Consider the following 26,823-nt stretch of genomic DNA (forward strand, 5'->3'; position numbering starts at 1 on the left):
TGTTCAGTTTGTTGAAGAGATACTAGCAGGCTGACGGTTGAGGGAGCTTCTACCCTTCTTGTTGATGTCATACTATCTCTCTCTCCTTTTCTGCCGGGAGAGTTTGTTTGCTGGCACAGATGCGTGTTGCATGTCTGCTTTCACGCCTGTTTATTTTAGGTATGCTGCTCTGTGAGTGCAGCGAACTGGTTGGTTCAGCAGGTGCTAATGAGATGTACCACTGACCACACAGCCCCGTCGCATTTAACACACTGCTGTGTGTACATACTACTGCTGAACTCAAACACACACTGAACCCATCACTCCTTTTGACAGCTGTGTGGAACCTGCAGGCTACAACACACACATACACTGCTATCTCAGGCAAGAATCCTGCAGCTAGTTTTTCCATAGCAATATACTGAATGTGTTGTCATATTGAAGTTTGTATTAGTTTAATTATTTTAATGGGTAAGTCTAAACTTTCCTTCCTTCATGCCCCTTTTCTAACCTGATTTCTTCAGCACACCCAAGTTGGCTCTGGAGCAGTCTAGATCTCTTGCATCCATGCATTCCTTTTAGGCAGAGAATTAAAATTTCTGCCCCCACCTCCACCTTCCCAGTGCTTCTCTGTCTTTCTCTCTTGTATTCCCTTATCGTCCAAATCATCCAGCCGGTTCTTACTTGTCCATTTCTTAAATTTCCTCTTCCTTTGCTCTTTGCCCCTCCTGTACTCCACATGGGCTTCTCTTTTCCTCTAAGAAATTCTGTCTGATGCGTAGGGGCTTTACATAGGTTGACCACAGTGTTGGGAACGGCATCCATGTTAAGTACCGTGTTATTGGGCACCATGGTGGATGAGCGGTTAGCACTGCTGCCTCACAACAAGAAGGTCATGGGTTCGCAACCCGGCCTTTCTTATGGAGTTTGCATGTTCTCCCTGTTCTTGTGTGGGTTTTCTCCAGGTACTCTGGTTTCCTCCCACAGTCCAAAAACATGTATGTCAGGTTGATTGGTGACTCTAAATTGCCCATAGGAGTGAGTGTGAGTGTGTATACTGCGATGGACTGGTGACTTGTCCAGGGTGTACCCCTGCCTTTCACCCAAAGAGAGCTGGGATAGGCTCCAGCAGATCCCTGTGACCCTGGTTAAGGAATAAGTGGGTATAGAAGATGGATGGATGTTCCATATTTTTAGAATGTCATCTCATCATCATGACAAGTTGTAACTTCATTGACAGCATTGTCTGCAAATTCATAAGGAGTCACACTATACAGATGGCATTATTATGAAGTACCAATGTATAAATGAATGTTAAGATCATTTTAACAGACAGATTTAGGTGACAGGCTTTTCATTCTGGACCTGGACACTGGATTAAAAAAAACAGAATGGTGCAAATCTTCAAGCAGTTTCTACAAGCATTTGAGGGATGTGAAGAAGTAGATGGCACACTTTTAATAGGCAGGTTGAGTCAAAGCTCAAGGAGAAATGCAATTATGAAATGAAAATTATCACAAAATATGTTTAGACAGTGCACCTTGACACTTGTCTCTATTCTTCAGGCTAATGTCAAGTTGCCAAGCTTCAATCCAGAGAGTCAGCACAAGTCACATAGCACCTCAAAGGAGGAAAAGATTTTTCTCCCACTTCTATAAATCTAGCAGATATTTATATAGAGATAGTTCTCTGAGAGTGGAGTTGGTGCAGTAGCCTTAAATTTCCCCTGCTGTTGGGCTTGACTTTTTACCCTAGGGAGAGGGAACATAAATTACCACACCAGGATGTTTCAGCCATGTTAACAATAGTAAAGTATCCCATAAAACAAAGGAGAAAAGCACTTTTCTTTTGTCTGTGCCCAATCTAATGAAAATGTAAAGATGTAAAATCCTGGGCTTAACATCAGTTTTGAAACTTGACACAGTGTCAATTTCACAGGGATCAGGGTAATTTCTGACACACTTACAAAACATTTTCCTTGGCATCAGCTATGCTCTATATTGCATGTTGGACAACTTGACAAGTGTAGTGAAAAGCTGTAGCACCAAAATGTTTGGCAGTGATCACACAGGAGTACACGCTCACGTGGTAGACAGGTGCTAAAGATGAAATTTCAACTCTATTTCTTTCTGGCACAGTATCTCTCAAAGCATTCCCTCACTCTGTTCCTTTCGATATCTAGTCCCACTGTAACAGATCCTCTCTTAGATAGGGATATGGACATCTTTTCATCTTCTCAGGGTCCATCTGGGAGAGTTTAACATCCATGTGGAAACCATTGAAATGTGGACGGCAACTGATCAGAGAAAGATGTGCCCCTCTAGAGCTGCAGCACATGTTTGGATCCCAGCGCTCTGATTTGCTTTGTCTCACCCTCTTTAACATTCCTGTGCCCTATATCTCTGGAGGAATCCCCATCCCCCACCTCCACACTTTTGCATAACCTCTACAACCTTTTCCTCTCTTTGCTTCTCTTCCTGCTTCCTTTCTTTTCTCCTTGTCTTCCCTGTGCCTGGTAAAGTGATTGGAGAGGGATCAGCATGGTGGAAATGAAAGTGGCCATGACGAAAGGCTGAGAGATCTACTGTAACATTACACTGGATCCCCTTGTGTTTTTTCCTTCCCCATTTTCCTTTGTGCCTGTCTGTTTCCCTCCACACAGAAACTATCATATTACTCTTCCCCAGTCACTCTCGCAACAGCAGCTGATGTAATCCTAGTTTATGGTCCTGTCCTAACCGAAACACAGTGTTCTCCACAGCAGTCACTCACTCCTTTTGTTTCTTAGACCTCTATCAAATTAGATTTTTATTGGAAACTAAATGTGTTAGGCTAAGATTTCCATTACACCTATTAAGGATGAAAGGGCAAATCTAACTTTTCTGCTTTGAGGTAATTTCTTTGACAGATGCTACAGACACATCCGTGCACCTCATGTCCACTGGATCTCATTAAGTATGCATTAATAAGGTTTAGTCCGAAACAGACTGGTAACACAGTCAGTAAGGAGAACTAAAACACAAGCAAACACACCTGCCTGCACACCAGTGCTCCCACAAACACATACTAGACTCTGCCATTCTGTAATGGAAGTTATACATAAACCACCAGGAAGTCCTGCTGAGCAAAAGGACAAGCAGGAGCTGTACAGTGTTTTTGATTTCCATTATCTCTGACATGAAGCAGAGCCAGATCCCCTTAGTTTGTGTAAACTGTCTCATCTCTGACTTCACACCTGGATCTCATTCTCCCTGCCCTGGTCTTGTTTGCACAGCACCGCCATTGAATAACACTGTATTAGTCTCTGCTGTTTGTCGATAATATATCAATGTTTTGGGAAGATGAGTGAGGGATTCGTCAGCATCCTGTTATCTGATCACGAGATCTCAGACTAGAAGAGAAGTGAAAAGATCTGCGGTCAATATTTGTGCTCAAGCAGCAGGTGAAATGGCACCCTGCAAGAAAACGTGCTGTGTTTGTGGATATAATTTTTCTAATGTGTGAGTTAGCTAGCTGACATGCTCCTTTTACCGTACTCCCCCTGACCGGGATCATGAGCAATCCATCCTGTGCAAATGAGCCCATATCACTCTGTGTCACATCAAATTAGGAGCATTTGTGATGACTTTGCTGCCCTGACTGGTGCTAACTCACTTCCATTCCTGTATCTTTCTTCTCTCTCCCTCATTCTTTTTTCATCTTATACACGTGGTACAGACAAGCGTACATGCATGTAAACACAAAAACAGAGATTTTGAATTCTCAGGAAGAAAAACAATTTGCCTCACACCACCCTCACTGTCTAGTCCTATTCAAGGGTCATATGGTTGCTCTTGGGTCCTAAACAGCTTCTTTGTCATCGCTGAGCTGAGGAGGGGTCAGATCTGGAGGAGCAGTAAAGGAGTTCCAGGGGGTGGGCCAATGGGGCTCCAAGGGCAAGGAATGTTAATTGGGAAGATTGTTTTAAGAAGGCCCTCATCTTTGCAGATGCTGGGAGAGGGTTAGCTGGTGGGGCCACACAGATAGAAGGGCTGCACACAGTGAGATTTTGTCAGCAAACATAAGTGACACAATGTGATCTGAGCTGTGTCGCACGTAGCAGGATTTAGGCCCAAGTGGATAAAGATATTCCATGGCTCTTGGCAGGTTGTTGCCTGCTTTTCTTGAGGTAAAGGGATTTACGGTAATGAGCATTCTATCGTGACAAATGTGTGATCTGCATATTCTCTCCAATTCTGTGTTGTGTAAAATCCTATTAGACTGTGAACACTCAGACACACACGATCTATTAAAGCTGCCAGAGAAGAACGAAGTGCAGTGAGAAAAGCGTGGCGAATGTAGAGGTAAAGAAAGAGGAAAGAGTTCATAAAGGGGTAGTCTGCCCAAATTTTATATGGATACATTCCCAATACAAAAAAGTGAATTCTGTTTATGGTGCTCATAAAATTGAAGAAATTCTAAACAACATTCAACAGCAGCATCTTTTTTGCAAAATCAAGAACCTATTTCTTCAGCACAATGTAGATCCAATGGAAATGTTTACAGCAAGACTCCACGGGAATAGAAATGCTATGAACGGAGCATAATTACTTGTTTTGTGGGTGAGTGGGAGAAGGATAGAATGAAAGCATATACTGTACATGTGTCTATGTTTGAGTGTATGAGAGTGTTACATCTGCTCTTTTGTGTTGCTTTGGGTAGAGATTCAAGCTCGAGGCTATGCAGTGAGTGTTGAGAGCTAGGATACTGGGGTTCTCAGTTCCTCCTCATTCTGAGGAAGTGTGAGAAACATCTTAGGGAAAGGCACGACCTGCAACATTGAAGACAGGCTTACATAGAGTTTTATATAGAAAAATAAGACACAGTCTAAACTGGCTTGTAAAAACATCTTGATAGTTTTGTCAGTTCACTGTACAGCAAGACTTGCTGTACCTACGTCTTTGTTGCAACAGTCATGCAAAAGTAGACAGTTCTTGTTAAATATGTTGATTTACCCACTTCTCCCACAATTATCTCCCTCAGTATATTTTTTACAGCATTCTGAAACTACTAAAACACTGTTTGTTAATGGAAAAAAGAATTAATTCCATTGCCCTCGCCTCCATGCTGTGTAAACAGAATAATTTATTTAGATTGGCCAGCCACTAATGAGACAACTATATTCCTGTGTCTTAGTACATGTATTGAGTTTGATGTTGTATAAGTTCTCCTTGAAAAGCCTTTGAATCTCTTTCATAAATAAACAGTGTATAGCTGATCTGTTAGAAGCTGAGAAATCCACAAATGGCTCGTCAGTGTTTCAGTCATTAAATTTAAATGTGATAATCCCATACAGATGCTTATTACACAGTTTTCTTTGTGGTGGTGGGCGTTCCTATCAGGATTTTATGGGATTTCTATGTTTCCTTTTTGCAACATTTTTTGGACAGAGAGAGGGTGGTTCTCAAGCTGTGTTTTTTTTTCTCTGACATTCTTGCCTGTGCAGCTCCAACACTCAAAACACTCTTTATTTTAGTTCAACTCCTGCAATCAAACAGGCACTATTTATTGAACTATGAGGTGCCAAGTCACTCACTCACTCAGTCACTCACATAAACCTGCCTTCCTGCTGCCCTCCGTACCTTTCGCCTTGTTCACCAAACGACATCTCTTTCTCCAGGCCTGATGAGAAGACTATGACAATTTAAACAAACACAGGCACTCAATGGCCTTTCTGTGTGTCTGTGGGGCAGGGTTTCCTTTATTTGGTGTATGGGTGTGCAAGTTTGTTTCTTTATGCAGACATAATTGCTGTTGGATACTAATGCATATGAGATCTACAGTCCTTGTTGAAGTGGGTAATGTAGAAGATCAAGCACCAAGTTTGAACCCTCACATTTAGCTCTCTGCAGGCTCATTGGGCTGCAAGTACAGACATGCCCTCGTGCTGTGCCACTGAAAATTGTGCAAAGCCATCTGCCCTGGCTGCCAGTGCCAGCTATAAACAATAATCACCTGTCACAGCATAGTGTAATTGCCATTAGTCCCTTCACCTTACCCCTGCTTTGTTTAATACACATACACATACCAGCAGGGCAGCGGTTTACATTTGTATATGTATAGCTCTACTAAAGCCTGACCTATGCATGATTTTTAAGGCCAGTACTGATCTCAGTATATGTTTATATATTAATTTTTAATAGAAACAATAAACATTGATCTTTCAAAGGGACCCTTTACATTTAATTACTGATCAGGTATAAACCAAGATACATACTGAACAGAACATTTCCACCTTTATCATGTTAAGCACATCGGCCTAAAAAGCATATTTCCCACAGCCAATCGCTGCAAAATGAGTGATGGTAAAATGGTGAATAAATTATTCAAAGCATCACAAACTCTGCAAAATGACTCATTTTATTATTGGAATTTGATTCATTAGGTCCAGACATCTCAAAACTTCCAGATAATTTACATGGCTTAGAGGGAGTATTTCATTTCTCATTTTTGAATTTCCAGGTCTCTCTGGCTGCTGTTCATTCACAGGCTGTAACCAACGCCACTGAACTACAGTGTTCAGCTGGATCTAAGCTGCACACTGCAGCAAAACAAGAGGTTATGTATAAATGATCAGGCATGGTTTATTAATTATCAAGTAATATATGTGTAATGAACACCACAAATCAACAAATACCAAGACCAGGAGTTACTAAGGACAGCTTGTCTCCCTTCAGTGACATTACATCACATCTGAATCTGGAGGATGACCTCATGACATCAGGGTGTGCAGGTGGAAACCTTAAAGCCTAGTTGGGTAATAGTTTGTGGGCTCTTGCTGACATATTTACGGGTGTCTACAAGGTGTTTTGTGGTCAACCAGGCACTTAGACTGTCAGGCTTTTTTGACCAATGTGGCTGCAGATGTGACCTTTTATTAAATGTCACAGTTGTCTAGAGAGCTGTTTTTTTTAAATGCCTTACCAATATAGCTTTTGAAAATAAACATGAAATCTTTAAATTAAATTCTAACGGAGCCAATCATTTAGAAGTAGAAATTGTGCAATGGTTTTATTATATCAGTTAATATTCAGAACGTCCTTATTTGTAACGTTTGTTTGTTTGTTTGCATTTTTGTATGTGCACATAGCTGAGGTTTCTATCTATAATCATCTATCCTAGACAGTATTTTGGCATGCTCAGTGCAGCTTGCATGCTGCAGTATTGGATGAAGTGTTTGCAGGATGGGCAAAAGGTCATGTGCTCAGAACTGAAGAATGAGAAGGAGATGGGAGTCTGCCATGTTCAATCTCATCTCCCTGGTGGTGGGGTCAAGGGGGGAACAAGGAATGAGAAAGAGGAGGGATAAGAAGGAGGCAGCAATCCTCCAGAGTACAGTAGAAGTCTTGTTTTACTTTCACACCCACCAGCAAATAGATTTGTGTAATGCAGACACAGACAAAATGTACGCATGCCGCTGGCAACTTTTCCACCTGCAACAGCTATTGTAATATGGGTTAAAACACAGCATTGCTATGAGCCTGTCTTTGATGCAAGCTGCTTAGTGTGTGAGAGCTGACAGAGAGGTAAGATGAGGGTGGCAAATGTGAGAGTGGAGAGAATATTTTAGAGCTATATACAGAGAGAACGAGAGGTGCCTGTCCCACAGGACAGACCTGGAGGCAAGGTGAAGAGCATCAGTATGGAAGGGCTTAGCAAACAGCATAACTGAACTATGAATGAGGTGTAGTTTTGCTTATGGCATAAACAACACCACGGATAACTTAAAGAGCAGAGGAATTATCCTGTACAGTTAGTGGATATGGCCTGGAGGGGAGCTCATCCAGCATATGTCCTATTTTAATGTGCATGAAGCTAAAAAAGATTTAATAAGCTTTAGGTACTGTGAACATGTTATGTTTTTTTTTGTTGTTGTTGTTTCTTTTTTTGACCTGGGAATTTTCAGTGAGTCATCTACGGTTTTACTATTATTTATTTATATTTTGCTGTTAGATATTAAGTTGCCTCATCATTTCATCATAGACTTGAGAGTCTTTGATTTAATTTGGAGCAAAATAAAGCTGGGAGAGCAAATCAATTCTTCTGACGCTGGGGCAGTCACACATATGAACTGTAGCCGCCTAGCCATTTGATATTTTGTCAGTGTCAGCCCATTTATCCCTGCTTTATAACCTCAGGTAATGTTTGATGGTGTTTAACCATAGAAGGCCTGACTTTGTGACAGTAAGTAAATAGTGCACATTTGTGCAGTTTAGAAGTTGAACACCCTTCAGAAAAACAGGAGGAGAGACAAAAAGGAAGAACGATAGATTATCTTCCATTTTACTCTACTTTTCTTTTTCCTCTCTATCTACCTTCCCTCATTCACTCTGCTACCCCTGTGGGACTAGCAGTGTCCATTTTTGTTTCAAGAAAAAAGCCAAAGGCAAGACCCATGCTATGCTCTGTGTCTCTGCAGGATTGACTCTCGGTGCCTTCTGATAAATCTTTAATTCCCTGGTGGGCCTGTTTTTTTTTTTTCTATCCTTCCAGAGATTTGCAGGAAAGCTTGTTGTATTTGGTTTAATTTCCTCAGAACAAAGCTCATCAGATCTTCCTGCCCAGGCTTGTGTGTGGCATTAATTCTTAGTTTTCATTAATGGTGGAGGGGCAGCACAAGAATCTCATTTTAATTTGACATTTAAACATCTGTTTTCAATTTCCTGAGGAAAAGAGCGAATGTGTGTGTGAGTGTATGGATGGATGGGGGATAGTTCGTGGGGGTGAAGAACCTGGGACTTTTCAGAACTGAGAGCAGCCATCTCAGCTGACCTTTAAAGGAGGGTTTGGATGTAAGAAATGATGGCAACTAATTGTGTTAGCCTCAGACTTCAATTTGCTACTGTGGACCCAGGCAGCAATTTATCATATGGTACAGTGGATTGTGGTTAGTCTTGGCTTGACAGGGCGCAAGAGTTGTTACTACATTTCTGTATTGATAGATACTTTTTTTTATGCACAGTCAGGTAGTTGTCGTGCAGCGAAGCATATCAACCAAATGAGATAGGATGTGTTTTTTTTTTTTTTTAATGTACTGAAAAAAGGAAATGCAACACAGAATGCATTTCTTTACCTTGACAAAGCATATTGATACCTGTCCTGGTCCAGGTATTAACTGTCATCATATGTGTCATGTTGTCAGCATATTTGAGCCAATTCATGACAGACAAAGAGGCGTCTTCTTGCTGGGACCTGTGACTTTGGCCCATTTCCACATATTAAGCCACAACTGAAAATCTCTCTGTACACATACACACACACACACACACACACACACACACACACACACACACACACACACAGACACACACACTGAGTTTGGCCTCTCTGTTAATAGCACAGGAAATATTATCTGCTAGGGGACAGCTGCATGCTCACTGGAGAGACAGAATGGTAGAGTAGGCTCATTATGCCAAACACAGACCACACCACACACACACACACACACACACACACACACACACACACTTTAAGGACAGTACATAGTGTGAGAGCCTCTATATACCATTTTCCTCCAATTTTGGGTCCCAGAACAGGAACAGTTAGAGAGGCAAGTGTGCTGAGCCTTATGTATACAGGAAGGAGGAATGCTGGATGCCTCTTTTTAAAAGAGGGGGGCCAGAGGCAACTGATTCTACCACAGCCGGATCTGACAGGGTTTCTGGCGGAAGAGCTGGGGCTTTTGTACCCCATCCAGATCTGAGTCTGTCTGTCTTACAGACTGTCTGGCTGTCTTTGTCTCCTTTTTGCTCCCAAAGGATTTTGTTTTCCACTGCGCAGATGTTCGGTGCTGCCTGCTGCACTGCACTCAGCTGTGTTTATAACAAAGAGGTGTTGGTTTGGAGGAGGAGAGAGGGCAGCAAAGTGGGGGACTGAGTGTTGTTGAGGAGGGGTGGAGGTCATTGCACTGTTGGTGTAAACACTGAAAAAAAACAGCTCTCCAACCAGTCAGTATAGCATCCGTTTTTCCTCTTTTCCTACCCACACATCACTTACTTTTTTTGAGTTACAGTGAGACCAGCGGGGAAGGTAGAGACCCACTGCAAGCTGATGAGGTGCACTTAATGTCACAGTTAAAGTTCCTGCGCTTACTCGCTGAGGCATTTACTACAGAGTCTGTATTAGCTTGCAGGGAATAGAGGAATTATTTCACATATGTTTTACTTTTCTTTAGTGTACATACATCGGATATTGTTCAGTCATTGTCACCAGCTGATGTAGGATGCTTACACAAAGCCAGAAAGAAATGCCTTTGCATTTTATCTGAGCCAAGGCTGACGACAGCATCATCAGTATTTAACTCACCTTGAATGCTGACTTCTACGATCCTGCTTTTCAGAACAGGTTGACCCAGCAGATACAAATAGAGACAGTGTTTGTTCAGATGGAACTGCTGCTCTAATGAATTGGATGTTTAGTGTTTACATTCCTAGATGTCTGTATCTTCTTTTAACCCAACCAAATGAGCTTACTCACCACACAGCTGTGCTGCTGAGTTTGAGTTGTATCAGATCAGAGTATAGAAAATCTATGGGGTCACACACAATTATTATATCTGTATACAGCAAGACTGTGCATATGTATGCACCTTTTATAGCATATGAGACACAATGTGAGTCACAAAATATATTGAATCATTTTGCTTAGTTTCTGTTAAATACTGTTCTTATTCTTAAGTGTTGGGACTAGGTAATTTTAAAGCTGTACTTAGGGGAGTGTGGGTGTTACTGTGCAGCAATAGACTGGGAAGCTATTTCCCTCCATCTTACCATAAAATCAGGTTCCTACTGTTGGAATGGATTCCCATTCCATGTTACAATAAGCAGAAAGCGGTATCTGGGCTTGACAATGACCAATTAAGTGCTTAAGGGTTTTAGTCCGGAATTTGTTGGCTGAAAGTAGGTGAGGGGTCCTGGGGTGAGCCTAACTTTGATCTGTGACTGAGGAGCATGAGATAATACACAGCAAGAGCTCAGTTTTATCCCCAAAACACAAACAAAATAAATTACAAGTATGCACTCACATTACTTCTTCATGCATACAAAAGGATTACACTGCATATGCACACACTTCACTGGCCTCACATACTTTGTGTGTGGCCTGAAGTTCAGCTTGAAATTTACAATAGCTGTTTTTTATGTTTTTATATGTACATGCAGAGGAGCTGGCAAAATAATTACTGGCACACTTTCTGCAGAAGGGAACTTGTTGCTTTTTCATTACTTTCTTCTCTCTCAACCAATCTTCAGTTTATCTTTAACACCAGAAATATGGAGTACAGAGACAGGGTGTTCCCCTGCCCTCAGAACAGGGATAGGCATTGATCAGCTTTGATTTAATTACCAGGTAGTACTGATATTGATATTTTTATATTTTGATAAGGCAAGTGTATGGTATGGCAGGATTTTTGAAATTTACTGTCAACCCCAAATGGCAATCAGAACTGCTCAGTTTATATCTTTAAACCATCGCATCTTTTTAATATCAATTTTATACCAACAAATTAGACCAAGAACTGTAAGTCTTTATGGGGGGGGGGCTTCTCTGTGCTGCCCTCTCCACGCAGGAGCCTGCTAGGTGGACTCCAGTCATCAGGGAGATTCCAATCACTTGATCTGGGCACATCTTATCCTTACCAAGGCAGCAGTGGTAGATTTAATTTTTTTTTTTTTTTAACCTCAGTAAGATGGAATGGGTCTATTTGTTTGTGTATATGCATGGTTGTTATATGGGGGGAAAGCATTAAAAACAGCAACTTTATTAGTCTTATAAGGTACATGCCATTTTTATTTTGTTAGTTTACATGGCACACTAGATGCCGTAAATCAATAGTGATTTTATCATCTGTGCAGAACTAATTACTCATGTAAATCTTGATTTCTCTTTTACTACCTGCCTTCAGCTTTATGCAGTAAATGTAGCAATAGCTTTATGCTATTTACATTTTGTTCATTCTTTTTCCTCCTGTTTTTTGCAGTTCTGCGTGATGACTTCAGACAAAACCCTGCAGATGTTATTGTGGCAGCAGGAGAGCCGGCAGTCCTGGAGTGTCAGCCTCCACGTGGACATCCTGAACCCACCATATCTTGGAAAAAAGATGGAATAAACATTGATGACAGAGATGAGAGAATCACTGTAAGTAGACTTTTTTTCTGTAAAATCTTTTTTGGCATGACATGCAGTCTAATGTGTTGATGCCTAAAGGATGCTCAGGGTGATGAGTTTAAATGTATAAGAAAGACTGATGCAGATTAAGATTGATTTTTGTTTGATTTGTCATTAATATATAGCAATTACCAACTCCAAAGCAGACCATTTTGGTGGTTTATAGAGGTGGAATCAGTCTGACTCCATTAGTCAGCAGCAGTGCATTGATTAGTTATAGCTGGCTGATTAAATTAACCAGGAGAAGCGTAGGTCAGGCAGCGGAAACAGGCTGACTGGAATAAAGGAGGAGAAAACTGTACTCAGCAGCAGCAGCACTTGTAGAATCCAATCAACTCAGTACATTTACAGTAATAAGAACCAAACCACCAATTATTCACCTTCTAATTAAAAGAACAACACAACCATCTTTGCTGCATCAATCAGGCTCTACATGCTTGCTAACTAAAAATCAGTTTTCAATAATCCTGGTTTAGACCTTTTCAACCAGTCGGAATTCTGTGTCAATAGTTGAGGTCGACCGATCTATCGGCCGAGCCGATTAATCGGCCGATTTTTTGCACATTTTAATTAATCGGCATCGGCCCATTTCACTGCACGTTAGGCCAATTTATAGACAGGGACATCTGCGACCAGTTAAGTGTTGTTATGGAACACATGAAGGCGTGTTGCGACAAGCAGGTTGTTTAGTGAGCTGAAAAGCGTCCAAAAACGGTAAGAAAGTACTTATCTTCCGTTTTTATTTTAGCCTTATACATTTCATTGGTTGAATATGAAGCTACTCTTGGAGAGCGACTGTCTGGTCTGTATTGTTAGCGAGCTGTAGTTCAGGCTGTAGGCACAGGTACCAAAACATGCTAACAAGCCCATCGGCTAAACTGTTATAGTCGCATACACACACACGCTTCAGCTAATGATGGCAGGGAAAACCTTTCGTTTCCAACGCGTAATTACATTGTAGCGTATTAGAATTGACGCTGACCGTCATGTGTGCAACAAATGTGAAAGTAAAAACGTGTGAAATTCAGATGAATATTCTGGCTAGAACACGCAGGATAAGGTTCCTCAATAAATGTGTCTGTGCGTCCGACACACGCAACATCAAAAAATATACTTTTATTGGGGAAAGTTAATGTGCACGTTTCTACTTTCACATGCAAATTACTTGTTGCACATATTGTTTGTTTACTCATATTCTTAGACTATGGCCCTTTGAATTAACAATTAACAAACATAAGGATCATGACAGGTACCCTGTGATAAATCAGTCCTATTTTTTTCCAAAACATATGATTGTGATGTGCATGGAATAATGTAATTATAGAAAAAGCGAGTTTAAAATGACAAATCTTGTATTATTTTTTTAGAATTATAGTCTGATGGCTGAAAAGAAATTTAACCCAGTATGGCAGTATTTCAGTCAGCCAACATCAGGGAAGGCCAAGTGCAATGTCTGCCAGTAGTTGCATGGGAGAAGCATGGGAGCAGAAAAGGCAAGGACAAAAAATACTACAAACATAACAATAATACAATTACAATACTTAATTTTATTTCTGGGCACTTTTATACCTTGTGAGATGAAGGGGGAAAATTAAAATCGGCCAAACAAATCAGCCAAAAGAATCTGCGTCATATATCAGCCATCGGCTTCCCTGATTTCTAAATATCGGCATCGGCCAGAGAAAACCCACATCAGTCGACCTCTAGTCAATAGTTATTTTGCTTGAGCGGAAAGAAACCTCTAGGTGTGTTTGAGTATACTGATGGGATGTGTGCTGTAGCGATGTAAAGTCACAGCTAACACAAGCAGGTAGTGAAGAGGAAGTAGTTTGCATTGGGTCTTGATCTTGTTTTCATAGTCTGACGGATGGGGTTTAAAGGTATTATGATATGCATGTCTTGCATGTCATGCTCTGTCTTGTATTATTTAAATTCTGATCATGTATGTATTGTACAGTATATGCATGCACAGTTGATTACCTCTGTGCGTGCACGTTTATTGCATTACAGATAATAAAAATATGACAGTTTCTCTTAACTGACTGTTCATCCTGGAGATTTGATCTTCTGACAAAAACTGCATTTATCATTTTCAATTTTATTCATCACTTAATGACTTTATAAAGTTAACTGTAGCGTGTTGAAGGGGTGTTACTATACAGTGGGTACGGAAAGTATTCAGACCCCTTTAAATTTTTCACTCTTTGTGTCATTGCAGCCATTTACCAAAATCAAAAAAGTTCATTTTATTTCTCATTAATGTACACTCAGCACCCCATCTTGACAGAAAAAAAACAGAAATGTAGAAATTTTTGCAAATTTATTAAAAAAGAAAAACTGAAATATCACATGGTCATAAGTATTCAGACCCTGTGCTCAGTATTGAGTAGAAGCACCCTTTTGAGCTAGTACAGCCATGAGTCTTCTTGGGAATGATGCAACAAGTTTTTCACACCTGGATTTGGGGATCCTCTGCCATTCTTCCTTGCAGATCCTCTCCAGTTCTGTCAGGTTGGATGGTGAACGTTGGTGGACAGCCATTTTCAGGTCTCTCCAGAGATGCTCAATTGGGTTTAGGTCAGGGCTCTGGCTGGGCCAGTCAAGAACGGTCACAGAGTTGTTCCGAAGCCACTCCTTTGTTATTTTAGCTGTGTGCTTAGGGTCATTGTCCTGTTGAAAGGTGAACCTTTGGCCCAGTCTGAGGTCCTGAGCACTCTGGAAGAGGTTTTCTTCCAGGATATCTCTGTACTTGGCCGCATTCATCTTTCCTTCAATTGCAACCAGTCGTCCTGTCCCTGCAGCTGAAAAACACCCCCACAACATGATGCTCCCACCACCATGTTTCACTGTAGGGATTGTATTGGGCAGGTGATGAGCAGTGCCTGGTTTTCTCCACACATACTGCTTAGAATTAACGCCAAAAAGTTCAATCTTGGTCTCATCAGACCAGAGAATCTTATTTCTCATAGTCTGGGAGTCCTTCATGTGTTTCTTGGCAAACTCCTGGGCTTTCATGTGTCTTGCACTGAGGAGAGGCTTCCGTCGGGCCACTCTGCCATAAAGCCCCGACTGGTGGAGGGCTGCAGTGATAGTTGACTTTGTGGAACTTTCTCCCATCTCCCTATTGCATCTCTGGAGCTCAGCCACAGTGATCTTTGGGTTCTTCTTTACCTCTCTCACCAAGGCTCTTCTCCCACGATTGTTCATTTTGCTGGACGGCCAGGTCTAGTAAGAGTTCTGGTTGTCCCAAACCTTTTCCATTTGAGGATTATGGAGGCCACTGTGCTCTTAGGAACCTTGAGTGCTGCAGAAATTCTTTTGTAACCTTGGCCAGATCTGTGCCTTGCCACAATTCTGTCTCTGAGCTCCTTGGGCAGTTCCTTCGACCTCATGATTCTCATTTGCTCTGACATGCACTGTGAGCTGTAAGGTCTTATATAGACAGGTGTGTGCCTTTCCTAATCAAGTCCAGTCAGTTTAATTAAACACAGCTGGACTCCAATGAAGGAGCAGAACCATCTTAAGGAGGATCAGAAGAAATGGACAGCATGTGAGTTAAATATGAGTGTCACTGCAAAGGGTCTGAATACTTATGACCATGTGATATTTCAGTTTTTCTTTTTTAATAAATTTGCAAAAATTTCTACATTTCTGTTTTTTTCTGTCAAGATGGGGTGCTGAGTGTACATTAATGAGAAATAAAATGAACTTTTTTGATTTTGGCAAACGGCTGCAATGACACAAAGAGTGAAAAATTTAAAGGGGTCTGAATACTTTCCGTACCCACTGTATGTCCGAGGACAAAACAACTGCCCCCTCAAACACACACATGCTATTTTTGTTGTTTTTAAATAAGTTCTGCAGTATCATTATTCCTGTTCTGCTCTGTTTGTGATTTTATGCACTGATGGGTGAAATATTTTGAGTAAATGTCAACACTGCTGAATTATTCAGAACTGTACCATTGCCTGTAGTATTGTTGGACCTGGTAGATGTAACGGTACTGTGCGAACCAGCTGGTGTTGTTCACTGTGAATTTCCTGTCAAGCACAAAACTTTGCAGCCTGAGTGTTCCCAAATGACCACTTTAAAAGTAGCACTAGATGTCATGTATGAACATCTAAGTATGCATAATCAATTGTGGTGACAGTTGGGGATCTGGATGGTATACTTTGGGCACCCATGTTCACAGAGCAAGTTGTATAAGAAATAGGACAGTCACTGGTTGATGTCGAGAATTTGTTTATGGTATGGTAAATTTGGTCAGTATGTCAGACTGTGGAAAACAGAGGGTGGAATCCTCACAATTTGAACAGCTGAGCCTGTCAACGGCCCCCCCTTCACCCAGCCTGCTTGGGTGCGTTTGTTTGAGTCTGTTCCCCCCACCATGCAACATGCTGGAAAGTGCAGACTCCCTGGTGATCACCATTGATCAGAGTAAGGTCCCTATCCACCTGAAGTGAGGATTTTCTCTCTGCACTGCACTTTACTGGGATGGGTCGGTTTGGCTTTGGTGGTGCAGTTTAAAGAGGAGGGAGGGAACGTCAGAGGAATACACATCAGAGGGAACCCTTCTGTTTTTTTCTATTTTAATCAGCTGTGTATAAACACCATGGACATGCTGGATGCCATCTCACATATATTAATGACTTCATGTTGGGGCATTTGCAGAAAGTTTCCCACAGTGCTATAAAAAGTGAGGCAGGTCTGTTACCCTTTATGCTGATGTGCCACTGACAGCAGCTGGCCACATTCCTCTCAGCTTTGTCAAACAGGTCTTTCAGGAACAATGAGAAAACGATAAATAAACAGAAAAAAGAAAATGTCAGTATTTAAGCCCCATTGTCTGGTGAGAGCAAGAGTCTGTCAGCAGAATCATAAATGGTCAAAATGCAGCACATTGTTGTCCTCTTTTTGTTCAATAGTAGTGGCTAATTATCAGCCTGGAAATGAACTGCCATCTGAATACCAACAGAGTGCATGGTAAATGCGGGCTTTTGCATTATCAGCATTGCCAAATGACATGAGACAAAAGGCAACAGGATAGAGCAATCTCCCTGTAATGCAAGGATAATGGGTAGATGGTCAGGGCTTTCAGCAGCCTGTGTGCTGCGCTGTGTGGAGAGGGTATGCATACAGAGAAAAAGAGAAGTGCTGCTGCATTCATTTATTTTAGCCAGCTCTCAGAGTCCCTGCTGCTCTGGCACTCCAAAAATGCCTGTGGAGAATGGAAAACTGCCACAGACTTACAGAGGTAAGAATATGGATAGAGTGGACAGGGCCTTAAGTGGATCCTCATGTCAAAGCACCATGGAACCAACAGTGCACCCCCTCTTTCTCTGCTGTATGGTCTGCCCTGACCTTGGGCCTTTCTGTGTCACAGTGTTTTAGCTGTTAAGCCTTTCCTCAAACAAACAGTAACATAATGATACTTCAAACCCTTCCAGCACCACAGGGTGCCCCAAATAAACCAGCCTTCCACAGCCTCTTCACGTTCCTCTGCCTCCTGCTTTACGATGAATATTAAACAAGGTTGAAGGGTGGAGGAATGTCCAAGAACCAAAAGATTGTCTGCTTGTCCTACAAAAGTCTTTTCCTCGCTACTTTAGAGGAACTAAAATCTAAAATCCTTATAACCACGATTTGGAGTTTGTTCATTATTTGCATGTCATGAAAAATGTAAATCTACGGCGAAGTGAAGTGGAGTGATGTAGATTTACCAAGTGAATACAAATAAAGGAGCTGAAGTTGAACATGGTAGTAACAGGAAAACTTTTGTGTGTGTGTGTGTGTGTGTGTGTGTGTGTGTGTGTGTGTGTGTGTGTGTGTGTCAGGTTCTCTGTCAGTGGTTCTCTAATGAGGGTATCAATTACATGCTTCCAGGTGGTGGTCCTAGTCTTGCAAACTGATGTGTGCATTTAAAACCTTAAGCTCCATCAAAAGATCACTGGTGCATCATGCTATTGTCTGAGTCTGCTCTGACTGGCACAGTTGTCAGCTAAGAGAAGAACTAAGGGGTCTGTCCTGGGGGCCTGGGCTGCCTTTATGAGTGCCTGAGAACAAAACACCTCCACTGGCCTGTAATCAAAGCCCTGGGAAATAACAGACATGATGTTCACCTGCACAAACTCATTGCTGTGTGTGTGTGTGTGTGTTGTTTAACAGTGCTTGAATGTATGACTTGCTCTCACTTGCATGCATACACAGAAAAAAAAATCCCAAATAGCATGTTCTTTAAAGCATTCTCTACAGGTGACTGGAAACATGCTCACAGTCCTGCTGTGCCTCAGCTCACCTTTAGTTGAATTGGGAAAGTGTTCTTTGGCTCAGCCTACCTTGAGGGGGGAGGGGGGGGCTGACTGATAGTGACTTAGAATTTATGTTGACGTGAAATAAGAAAAACAGCTAGATAAAGTAATCTAGTTGTCTCAAAAATCTAATAAAAAAACTCAATAGCACCAAGCCATTATGTGTTTGTGAGAGCGTTTTATCATGGTGTTGTAATGGCTTTTTGGTAAGTAAATGCTCACAGGCATTCTTGAGAGCAGGCAGGAAATGTTTTGTAACATTTGAGCTATGCTGTTTTCTGCTTTCTATATCAACCACAGGCCCCAAGTGTCTCTCTGACTCTTATATTGTTTTTCTCTCTGTGTTTACCTTCTTACCTCTCAGATACGTGGAGGGAAGCTGATGATCACAAATGCTCGGAAGAGTGATGCGGGGAAGTACGTGTGCGTTGGCACAAACATGGTTGGAGAACGTGAGAGTGAAATAGCTGAACTTACAGTCCTTGGTAATTTTTTTTTCTCCATTAGTACCTCAATCTGGTGTTTACTTTCCTCTCTGTCCCCATACAGTACAACACACACGCACACACGCTTCCTCACACTTTTTTTCTTTTGCTCTTTGTCTGGAGTGAGAAACAGAATCCAGATGTTAAACTTTTTTTTTATGTGCCAGCTGACCTTTTTCAGATAGCGTGTGAGGTGATGTCCAGTCTCACACTTAGCTATGAATCCCACACTGACTCCAGCATTGTCTCTCCGAACAGCTGCAACCTGTTCACCATGACTGACCTCTGACCCTGACGCTCTCCTGTGTCCCAAGCAGAGAGCATCTGATTGTGTTGCCAGTTTGTTTCACGCCCTCCCTCCTTTTTTCTGAGAGTTTTTAGAATCTGTCAGACAGAACAAAAACAAAGCTGGTGTCATAAAGATAAATAGTTACACTAAAATGATGCTGTCCAGCTAACCTTTATGTTTGTCTTTGTGCAACTCTGGTTAATTATTTAATTAATTAATTAATTAATGTACACTGGCCATAGAAAATATAAAAAAATACACACTGAAAGTGCTGTGATGACCCTATGCTGTTAAAAGTTTATGACCAGATAAAACCAGAGCTGGGCTTGAGGGGATGGGGTTAACACAATCACAGAAGAACATTTAGTCCTTTCATTTGTTAAGTTGTTGTTTTTCCATGTATAGTAAAAATCATCTAGTGGATCACAAGGTAGTTACTGTTTGCGTTTGTTGGACTGTGTGTGCTATGAAGTCTCTATAGTCTAGACTCATTTACTGTAGATGTTAACTATAAATTGGTTATTACCTTCTCATGGTTATTACCTTCTCAGGTTTCTGAATAAAAACTCAAAATATATCATTGCACATCTTTTTTTTTTTTTATTCAAGGACACCTTACATAATCTAAGATAAAAATTTAAACATCTCTCCAACATCTCTCAAGCATCTCTCCAATATGTCTTTTTCCACTGGGTGTTATTCCAGTTTCATTTTAAGTTAAGCCTTAGCTCTGAAGCCTAACTAGCACGAAACCAAGATTCATTAAAGAATTCAAAGCTACAGGTCTTATTATTTTAATTTAATCAAAACACTATTCATTGATTACTGTTCTCTACTCTGTGATTTTAGATATGTGCTGTTTTTGTCTTTGCAGAGCGTCCCAGCTTTGTACGTCGCCCAGGTAGCCAGGTAGTGTTAGTGGACCAAAGTGTAGAATTCCGGTGTGAGACCCGTGGTGACCCAGTTCCCACTGTACGCTGGAGAAAAGATGATGGTGACCTGCCCAAAGGAAGGTATGACTCATCAGCTGGTTCCCTTTCAAAACCCTCCTCACTGGTGCGAGCTGCATTGGGTGTGCCTGTGTATACAAAGTTTTTTTGTGCCTTTGATAGCATTTTCTGCATGAATACCTGTTTTAATCCAGATATGAGATTCGTGAGGACCACACCCTAAAGATCCGTCGCCTCACCTCAGCTGATGTAGGCTCTTACACCTGTGTGGCAGAGAACATGGTGGGCAAGGCGGAGGCATCGGCTACGCTCACCGTCCACGGTAAGACAGAACACTGTTCATAGCGTTTGGTTAGCCAGCTGTTTCGTTTATAGCCTTCTGCACAGTTATTCTAAATTCATTTCCATTTTGGGTTATTTTGCAGCTTCATTCAAATGCAATTTAGCTAAGCCACAATGCAATAACAGTCTTCAGCTTTAGTACTACATGGTCATCACTTTCACCTATTCTCTCTCAATTAGCTGATTGATTCCAGATAAAAAGAAACGCAAAAATCCATAACAGCTGTAGAGGTGTACACATGGGAGCTCAGCAGCAATTGATTTTGTTTGCCCCATACAAGTGGCATTTCTCCAAAGAGCCTGGCTTCCTTCATGTTGTAAGATATGCAGTACTGTTTGTGTGCCTATGGAATATCTGTGTCTCTTGTAGCCCTCTTCATTGGATGCCTTATTAACACAGTTGGAATATAAAGTAGCTGGTCACAGAGTGTGAACATTCAGAAAGAAACCATTCAGAGGAACTGGGGGCTGGGGTCACCTCCAGACCCTCCTGAGAATAGGAGGAACACAGGCGCCATTTAACGGCACACTAATGGGAATGTTGGGAGTCGGGTGAGAGAAGGAGGAAGGGAAGTGGGAGGAGGCTTAGTGCATGGGAGATGAGAATTGGATGGAAGGACAGTGAGTATGTTGGTCTTAGCGGCGGCTCACCAGTGATGCAGAACGGGTTGGGAATTGGGACTGGGGGCAGTTGTGGTGAAGAGGAAGTAAAGGGAGAGGGGTTTCTGTGGTGAGGTCAGTAATATTAATGTCAACAGCAGTTAGTGCAGCAGAGAAATAAAGAGATTAGGCAATTCTATTCGTCTGCCCACCCCCACCTGCAAACACAGTCGATCTTCACATGGTTACCCTTTGCAATTATTTCTTAATTTTCTTCACAACAGAGTGATCTTTGGATTGGTTTGAGGTGCAAGAGTAGGCACACCTGCCAATACAACTATCAATATATCTACCTCTCTTATTGCCCTTTCCACTCTTTGCCTCTCCATGGTGAAAGCTTAGTTAATTAAAAGGAACGGCATTGATGCACTGGTTCAATAAGCTGTTCTTCTGGCTTACAGAATCATGTTTGAAATGTTAAGACATCTCTTGTCCTCGGTGGAAATGAAATGTCTTAACCTCAGGCCATTTCCCTGTAGCTGGCATTCAGAAGCAAGGTACTGACCTTCTTTCATATATTATAAGTCTTTTAAGTTCCTGTGTTATAAAAGCTAGAAAGGCATGAAAACAAACTACTTAAAATGATTACACTTCAGCTTAGAAAAACCTTTGCCATAAATTTGAAAGGACAAGGCTGATTATTTCTCATAGTGAAACATCAGGTGAAAAGCATCGTGGTATAATCCCTGTTCTGCTGTCACAGCTAAATCACACTGATGCCTGAAACTCAGAACATTTGCGTTCCTAGAATCATGTCCATCTATTCTTGAGATCCCTGAGCTTTATCCAGACCAGGACGTGACAAGGCCATGGAAGCTGTGGGCACTGAGTAATACAGCTAATTAAAGACAACCAGGCCACAGTCCTACGCCCGGAAATGACATGCTCCTAATTACAGATGGAGGCATAGGAAAGGAAAGACAGGACCAGTAATTGTAGGTCTAAACAGGCCAGTGTAGCAGAAACGATGTATAGGTAGGAAATGTCACTGTAATAGTGAAGACAACAGCAATGTCGGCAAGAATTTCGTGTGGGTTTAGTGGGCAGTGATATTGCTCTACATTAGGACTCATAGATTTTCTGCATAAGAATAACTAAACAGCAATTAAATAAATTCAGTGGTAGTAAACTACTGGCAGAGAGGACACTGCAAAATGGGTAAACTTTAGACTTATGGCCAAAGTGGAATTAATGTATTCTGGAAACTGTATTAATGTATTCTGCCAAATTTACTCTGATGTGTAAATAGGCAATAAAATCAAGTGCATTAAAATTGGATTTTAAAAAAGGGTCTATAGACTTAATTTCCTGCAGTGTCATTATACAATGTGCTGCACTGAAGTATGTTATGTGAAAATGAAAACAAATACGCCAGGACATGCTATATTGAGGATATCATCCTTTAAATTAAATCCCTTTTAAAAGCTGGATGGGTTAAAAGAAGAACCTAGGTCTGTGTAGACTTTCACAGCATCCATGGTCAGACTGTCAGTGAACAATGTTGGCACTGTGGAAGTGCTGCCTTGGGCTGTTTTTCATTTAACATGCTCTGCTCTTGTTACTAACTTAATCAGTGGATCGTTGTCTTACACATGTTTGTCAGTCTACTACACTGCCTTCAGACTTATAAACATGACAAGTAAAATATGTCATTGATTGGTGGAAGGAACACACCAGTCATATTTATAGTTTCACTAAAAAAATCACTCATCTAGGCCACATGAGAATGCAGTTGCGAGATGTGTTGTTCAGCCATTAAGTCAGCTGTACATGTGAGAGTGTGTGTTTTTAAATATATAATAATAAGACAAAGGGAATTTGATGTGAGTCTGGTTTGGTTAGATAATGTTTATGCAATGTTTTGTTAATTACCTCATCAGTGGACCTCCACCATAGGAATGTAAATATATTGTTTGAGATTGTATTGGACAGAATTCAGAAAATCAATGTGTTAGGTTTTTTCTCAGCTGGTTAAGTTTGCCATTAGCAATGATTTATGTGTAGAAAGATCTTGAATGGAATGGTAGTCCCTAGAGCACTGTCGCTAATAACCCATGTAAAGGGTCTGGACGGAGACTTGGAACTGGTGCCAAAAAACAGTGAATGAGAGGAACTTTCTTGTCAGCAATCTGTGTGCTGTTACTGTGATGATAAACACCAACGTGGTATTGCAGAGCTGATGCTTTGTGTTGCTTTGTTTCTCCATATCTGCATTCACTTTTTCTCAACTATCAAACTGACCTTCCACAGAAAGTTGCAAGAAGCACAGTCGCCTTGATAGAGTGTGATAGAGCATTTACAGTATGCTACAGACCTTCCACTGGGGCCAACTATTAATCACACCAAATCCTCACAAATGCAGTCATGCTCCAGTGTTGATGTCAGTTACACTGAACAGCATGGTCTCTGCATGGTCTTTGGTACATACCTGCCTCCTATTGAGATGGTGGACACAGTGTGCATTCCTCCGCTGCTCTGATCAGCTTATTGATAGAAAGTCCCTTCTGTGTTGTAAGCCAGCAGAAAGCCCACAACAAAGTGGCCAGTCAGATTTAAGGCCCACGTCTCCTTCCTGGTCCATAACTGTGATCACAGCAGCATGGGAGAGGTAGGGTTACCTAATTAAAGGCTTAGACACACATGAATGGATGTGTGTAGGTGTTGGTAGGGGTTTGTGTATTTGTTGTGTGTATCACGGACCTTTCACAGATGGATAACAGTGAGCGTTGTCTTCTGGGAGCGGTTGATGTAAGTCTTATCTGCATTTTAAAGGCCAATGATAGGTAGGGGGAGGAGGGAGGGGCCAGTCATTACTCTGACTGACAGCGTTTATGTTTCTGTGGGAGCCGTTGGAACCGACAGATTAGATAAGGTGAGTGATTGGCTGGGGGAGATTTATGGCCAAAGAGTGACAGTTAACATTCACCTTGTGTTTTTATGTACTGTGCATACATTTGCAAGGCTGTGTTCGAGGGACTGTGATCTAGCTGCTCATAGGGGTGCTCTAAAAAGGGTAGGACACATTCACCTTCAAACAACACCTGGAAATAGAGGAAATAACCTAAACAAAACATGAAGTTGCTAAACATAAAACATCTGTCTTGTGAGTGTCATGGTACTGTACATGTGCTTTTTTGTCATTATGTTTTGCTTATCCTAGCATTTTTCCTGTCCCTGAGCATTTCCCAACTCTAAGAAAGAATGTTGAATCAAATGTTATTCAGTTCTTGTGTGTGTGCATTTTTAATGCATTCCTGACCACTCGGTAATTAATCTTTGCTGTGTGTGTCATGTGGTCTCTGGGGTTTGAGTTGAGGGTGAAATAGGACATGTTTTCTGTTCTTAGAATAACAATAACATAATTTCTATACCCATGGACATCACATTGTTATTTTCCTATCTCTTCACTTTATGCCATGCTGTTTATTATTTATTTATTCATCTTTGGGTTTTTTGTTGTTGTGTTTTGTTTCCTTTTTAGTCGTGTCTGGTAAGTTGAAATGTCACCCGTCACCTATTCACCGCCCTGACAGAGACAGGAAGCTGTCACAACCCCCCTCCATCCTCCTCCCTTCACCTCTCCACCCTCCAATCAGCACTCATGTTTCTGTTGTCACGGGCAACAGTGACAAAAGGACATTAATGGGTAAAAATATGCTCAGTTTGGGCTTCCAAGGTAAAGCTGCATCATTTCATTTTTATTATTTTCTGCGTTTATGCATTACCAAACACCCCATCTTATTCATGAACAAATTAAGTCTGGTTTTCAAATGAATTGTATTATACAGTACATCCCCTGTATAAATGGCATAAAAATGTTAGCAGATACATGACATTTGAGGATATATCCAGAGTCCTTTTGAATATTGGTCTAAGCTGGCCTGTCTTTTAAATTCTACATTCAGGCTGTGTCTTTATACTTAGATGGCCTATTAGACCAGCAAGGCCTAGTGTCACTAGCGGCATGGATGACATTGGGCTATAACACCACACTTAGTCTGACGTCGAATTTGTCATTAAGATGCATGGATACTGCATCCTGGCTGAGGTCTGAGCTATTGGAGGGTGTCAGCATGGACAGATGGCTCAAATTTATTCACCATTTCCATGTAAATTTTAATGGTCCATGCCCTTGCCCATGCAAATGAGGGGGCATGGGAGTAACCTGTGTTTTTTCTATTCATTACGTCTATAATATGCCTGCATTTTGAATTTGATCAACATACTGTTTAATCTGCTTTGCACACACTGTGCAAACATTTAAAAGAGAGATTGAATCCTTATGAACCTATTTGAATGCATGTGCCATAGCTGCAGTCAAATTTCTTTTATCTTTCATTCAAATAACCTAGGCCATTTGTAACTGTAATATTATGACAAGTATAATAATATACTATGGCATGTTTGTCTACTCAATGGCTAACCATTCTCATGGCTGTCATCCAGTGCCGCCAGCCTTTGTGGTGAGACCAAGGAATCAGGTGGTTGGGGTTGGAAGGACTGTCACCTTCCAGTGTGAGGCCACTGGAAACCCACAGCCAGCCATTTTCTGGCAGCGGGAAGGCAGTCAGGTAAACACAGTGATCTAGAATAAATGTTTTCATTTCAAAATGTTCTTTATTCGTTTTGAAAACATGTTAGCATATGCATTCAAAGCTTTGGAAAAAAAGGTATTTTGTAGGCACAGTTCACTTGATAGCTGACGTCTTTGAACAGGTTCTTGCAAGCCATTGTGGAGTGGAAGCTTTAGCCTGTTCAGTTAAAATACTCTAGCCAAATAGATGCCTCCAGGTATGTGTTCTGTTTTCATTCCCCACAGAACCTGCTCTTCTCCTACCAACCTCCTCAGCCCTCCAGCCGATTTTCTGTATCTCAGACTGGGGACCTGACTATCACTGATGCTGAACGCTCAGACATGGGATACTATAGCTGCCAGGCCCTCAACATTGCTGGGAGTGTCATCACCAAGGCTCTGTTAGAAGTGACTGATGGTAAGCAACCTCCTTGTAAACACAGGTTCTGCACACAGCAAGGTTTCAGAGAGAAAGTTGAGTGGATAAATATTGGTTTTTCAGATAATCTTTGGCTCATGAATATGATGCCGCTCATCTGAAATGCTGTGGTTGTACCGTAGAGCATATTAATATCCGAACTGAGGTTTGTGAGGTTTGGTCTGGCCTGTTCAATGTGTTCCTTTCAGAGGTAGAGACTCTCTGGTGCCTGTGCACCCAGACCATGGCTCAGTATTTGGCTTTGTTGCTTCACACTGGTTAATGTCACATTTGGTATTCCATGTCTGGCTTGTAGCTTTCTACCATTGGAAGACTGTGGCTGCATATTGAGGCCTGGATTGGGTTCTTTAATTACTTTGATATTCAGTTTCTGTCAGCCTGGTGGCTTCATTTCCACCATTCTCACAGAGATCTGGGCAGTTATTGTTTTGTCATTGATACACCTGAATTCATCCCTTCATTTATCAAATGTCCTTCTGCATTTCAGGGCATTGATAGTATGCTCCATCTCACTCTCTCATTCTGTCTTGCTCTCTGGATAATAATAACAGTTATTAAAGTGAGCAGGCTGAGGCCACCACTTCTCCACAGGCA

General features: G+C 41.4%; 1 protein-coding gene across 2 annotated transcripts in view; it reads left to right on the forward strand.

Annotated features, from left to right (window-relative positions):
• Positions 1–26,823, forward strand: part of robo1 (roundabout, axon guidance receptor, homolog 1 (Drosophila)) — a 157,285-nt gene that overhangs the window by 100,639 nt on the left and 29,823 nt on the right. For both annotated transcript variants that reach the window (XM_026294513.2, XM_026294521.2), the window contains exons 3-9: positions 11,996–12,153; positions 18,856–18,976; positions 20,140–20,278; positions 20,410–20,537; positions 24,699–24,707; positions 25,664–25,788; positions 26,037–26,208. In XM_026294513.2, the coding sequence (XP_026150298.1) occupies positions 11,996–12,153; positions 18,856–18,976; positions 20,140–20,278; positions 20,410–20,537; positions 24,699–24,707; positions 25,664–25,788; positions 26,037–26,208 (852 nt within the window). The remainder of the gene's footprint in view (positions 1–11,995; positions 12,154–18,855; positions 18,977–20,139; positions 20,279–20,409; positions 20,538–24,698; positions 24,708–25,663; positions 25,789–26,036; positions 26,209–26,823) is intronic.

This window comes from Mastacembelus armatus, chromosome 13, assembly GCF_900324485.2.
Source record: "Mastacembelus armatus chromosome 13, fMasArm1.2, whole genome shotgun sequence".
Classification (NCBI taxonomy): Eukaryota; Metazoa; Chordata; class Actinopteri; order Synbranchiformes; family Mastacembelidae; genus Mastacembelus; species Mastacembelus armatus.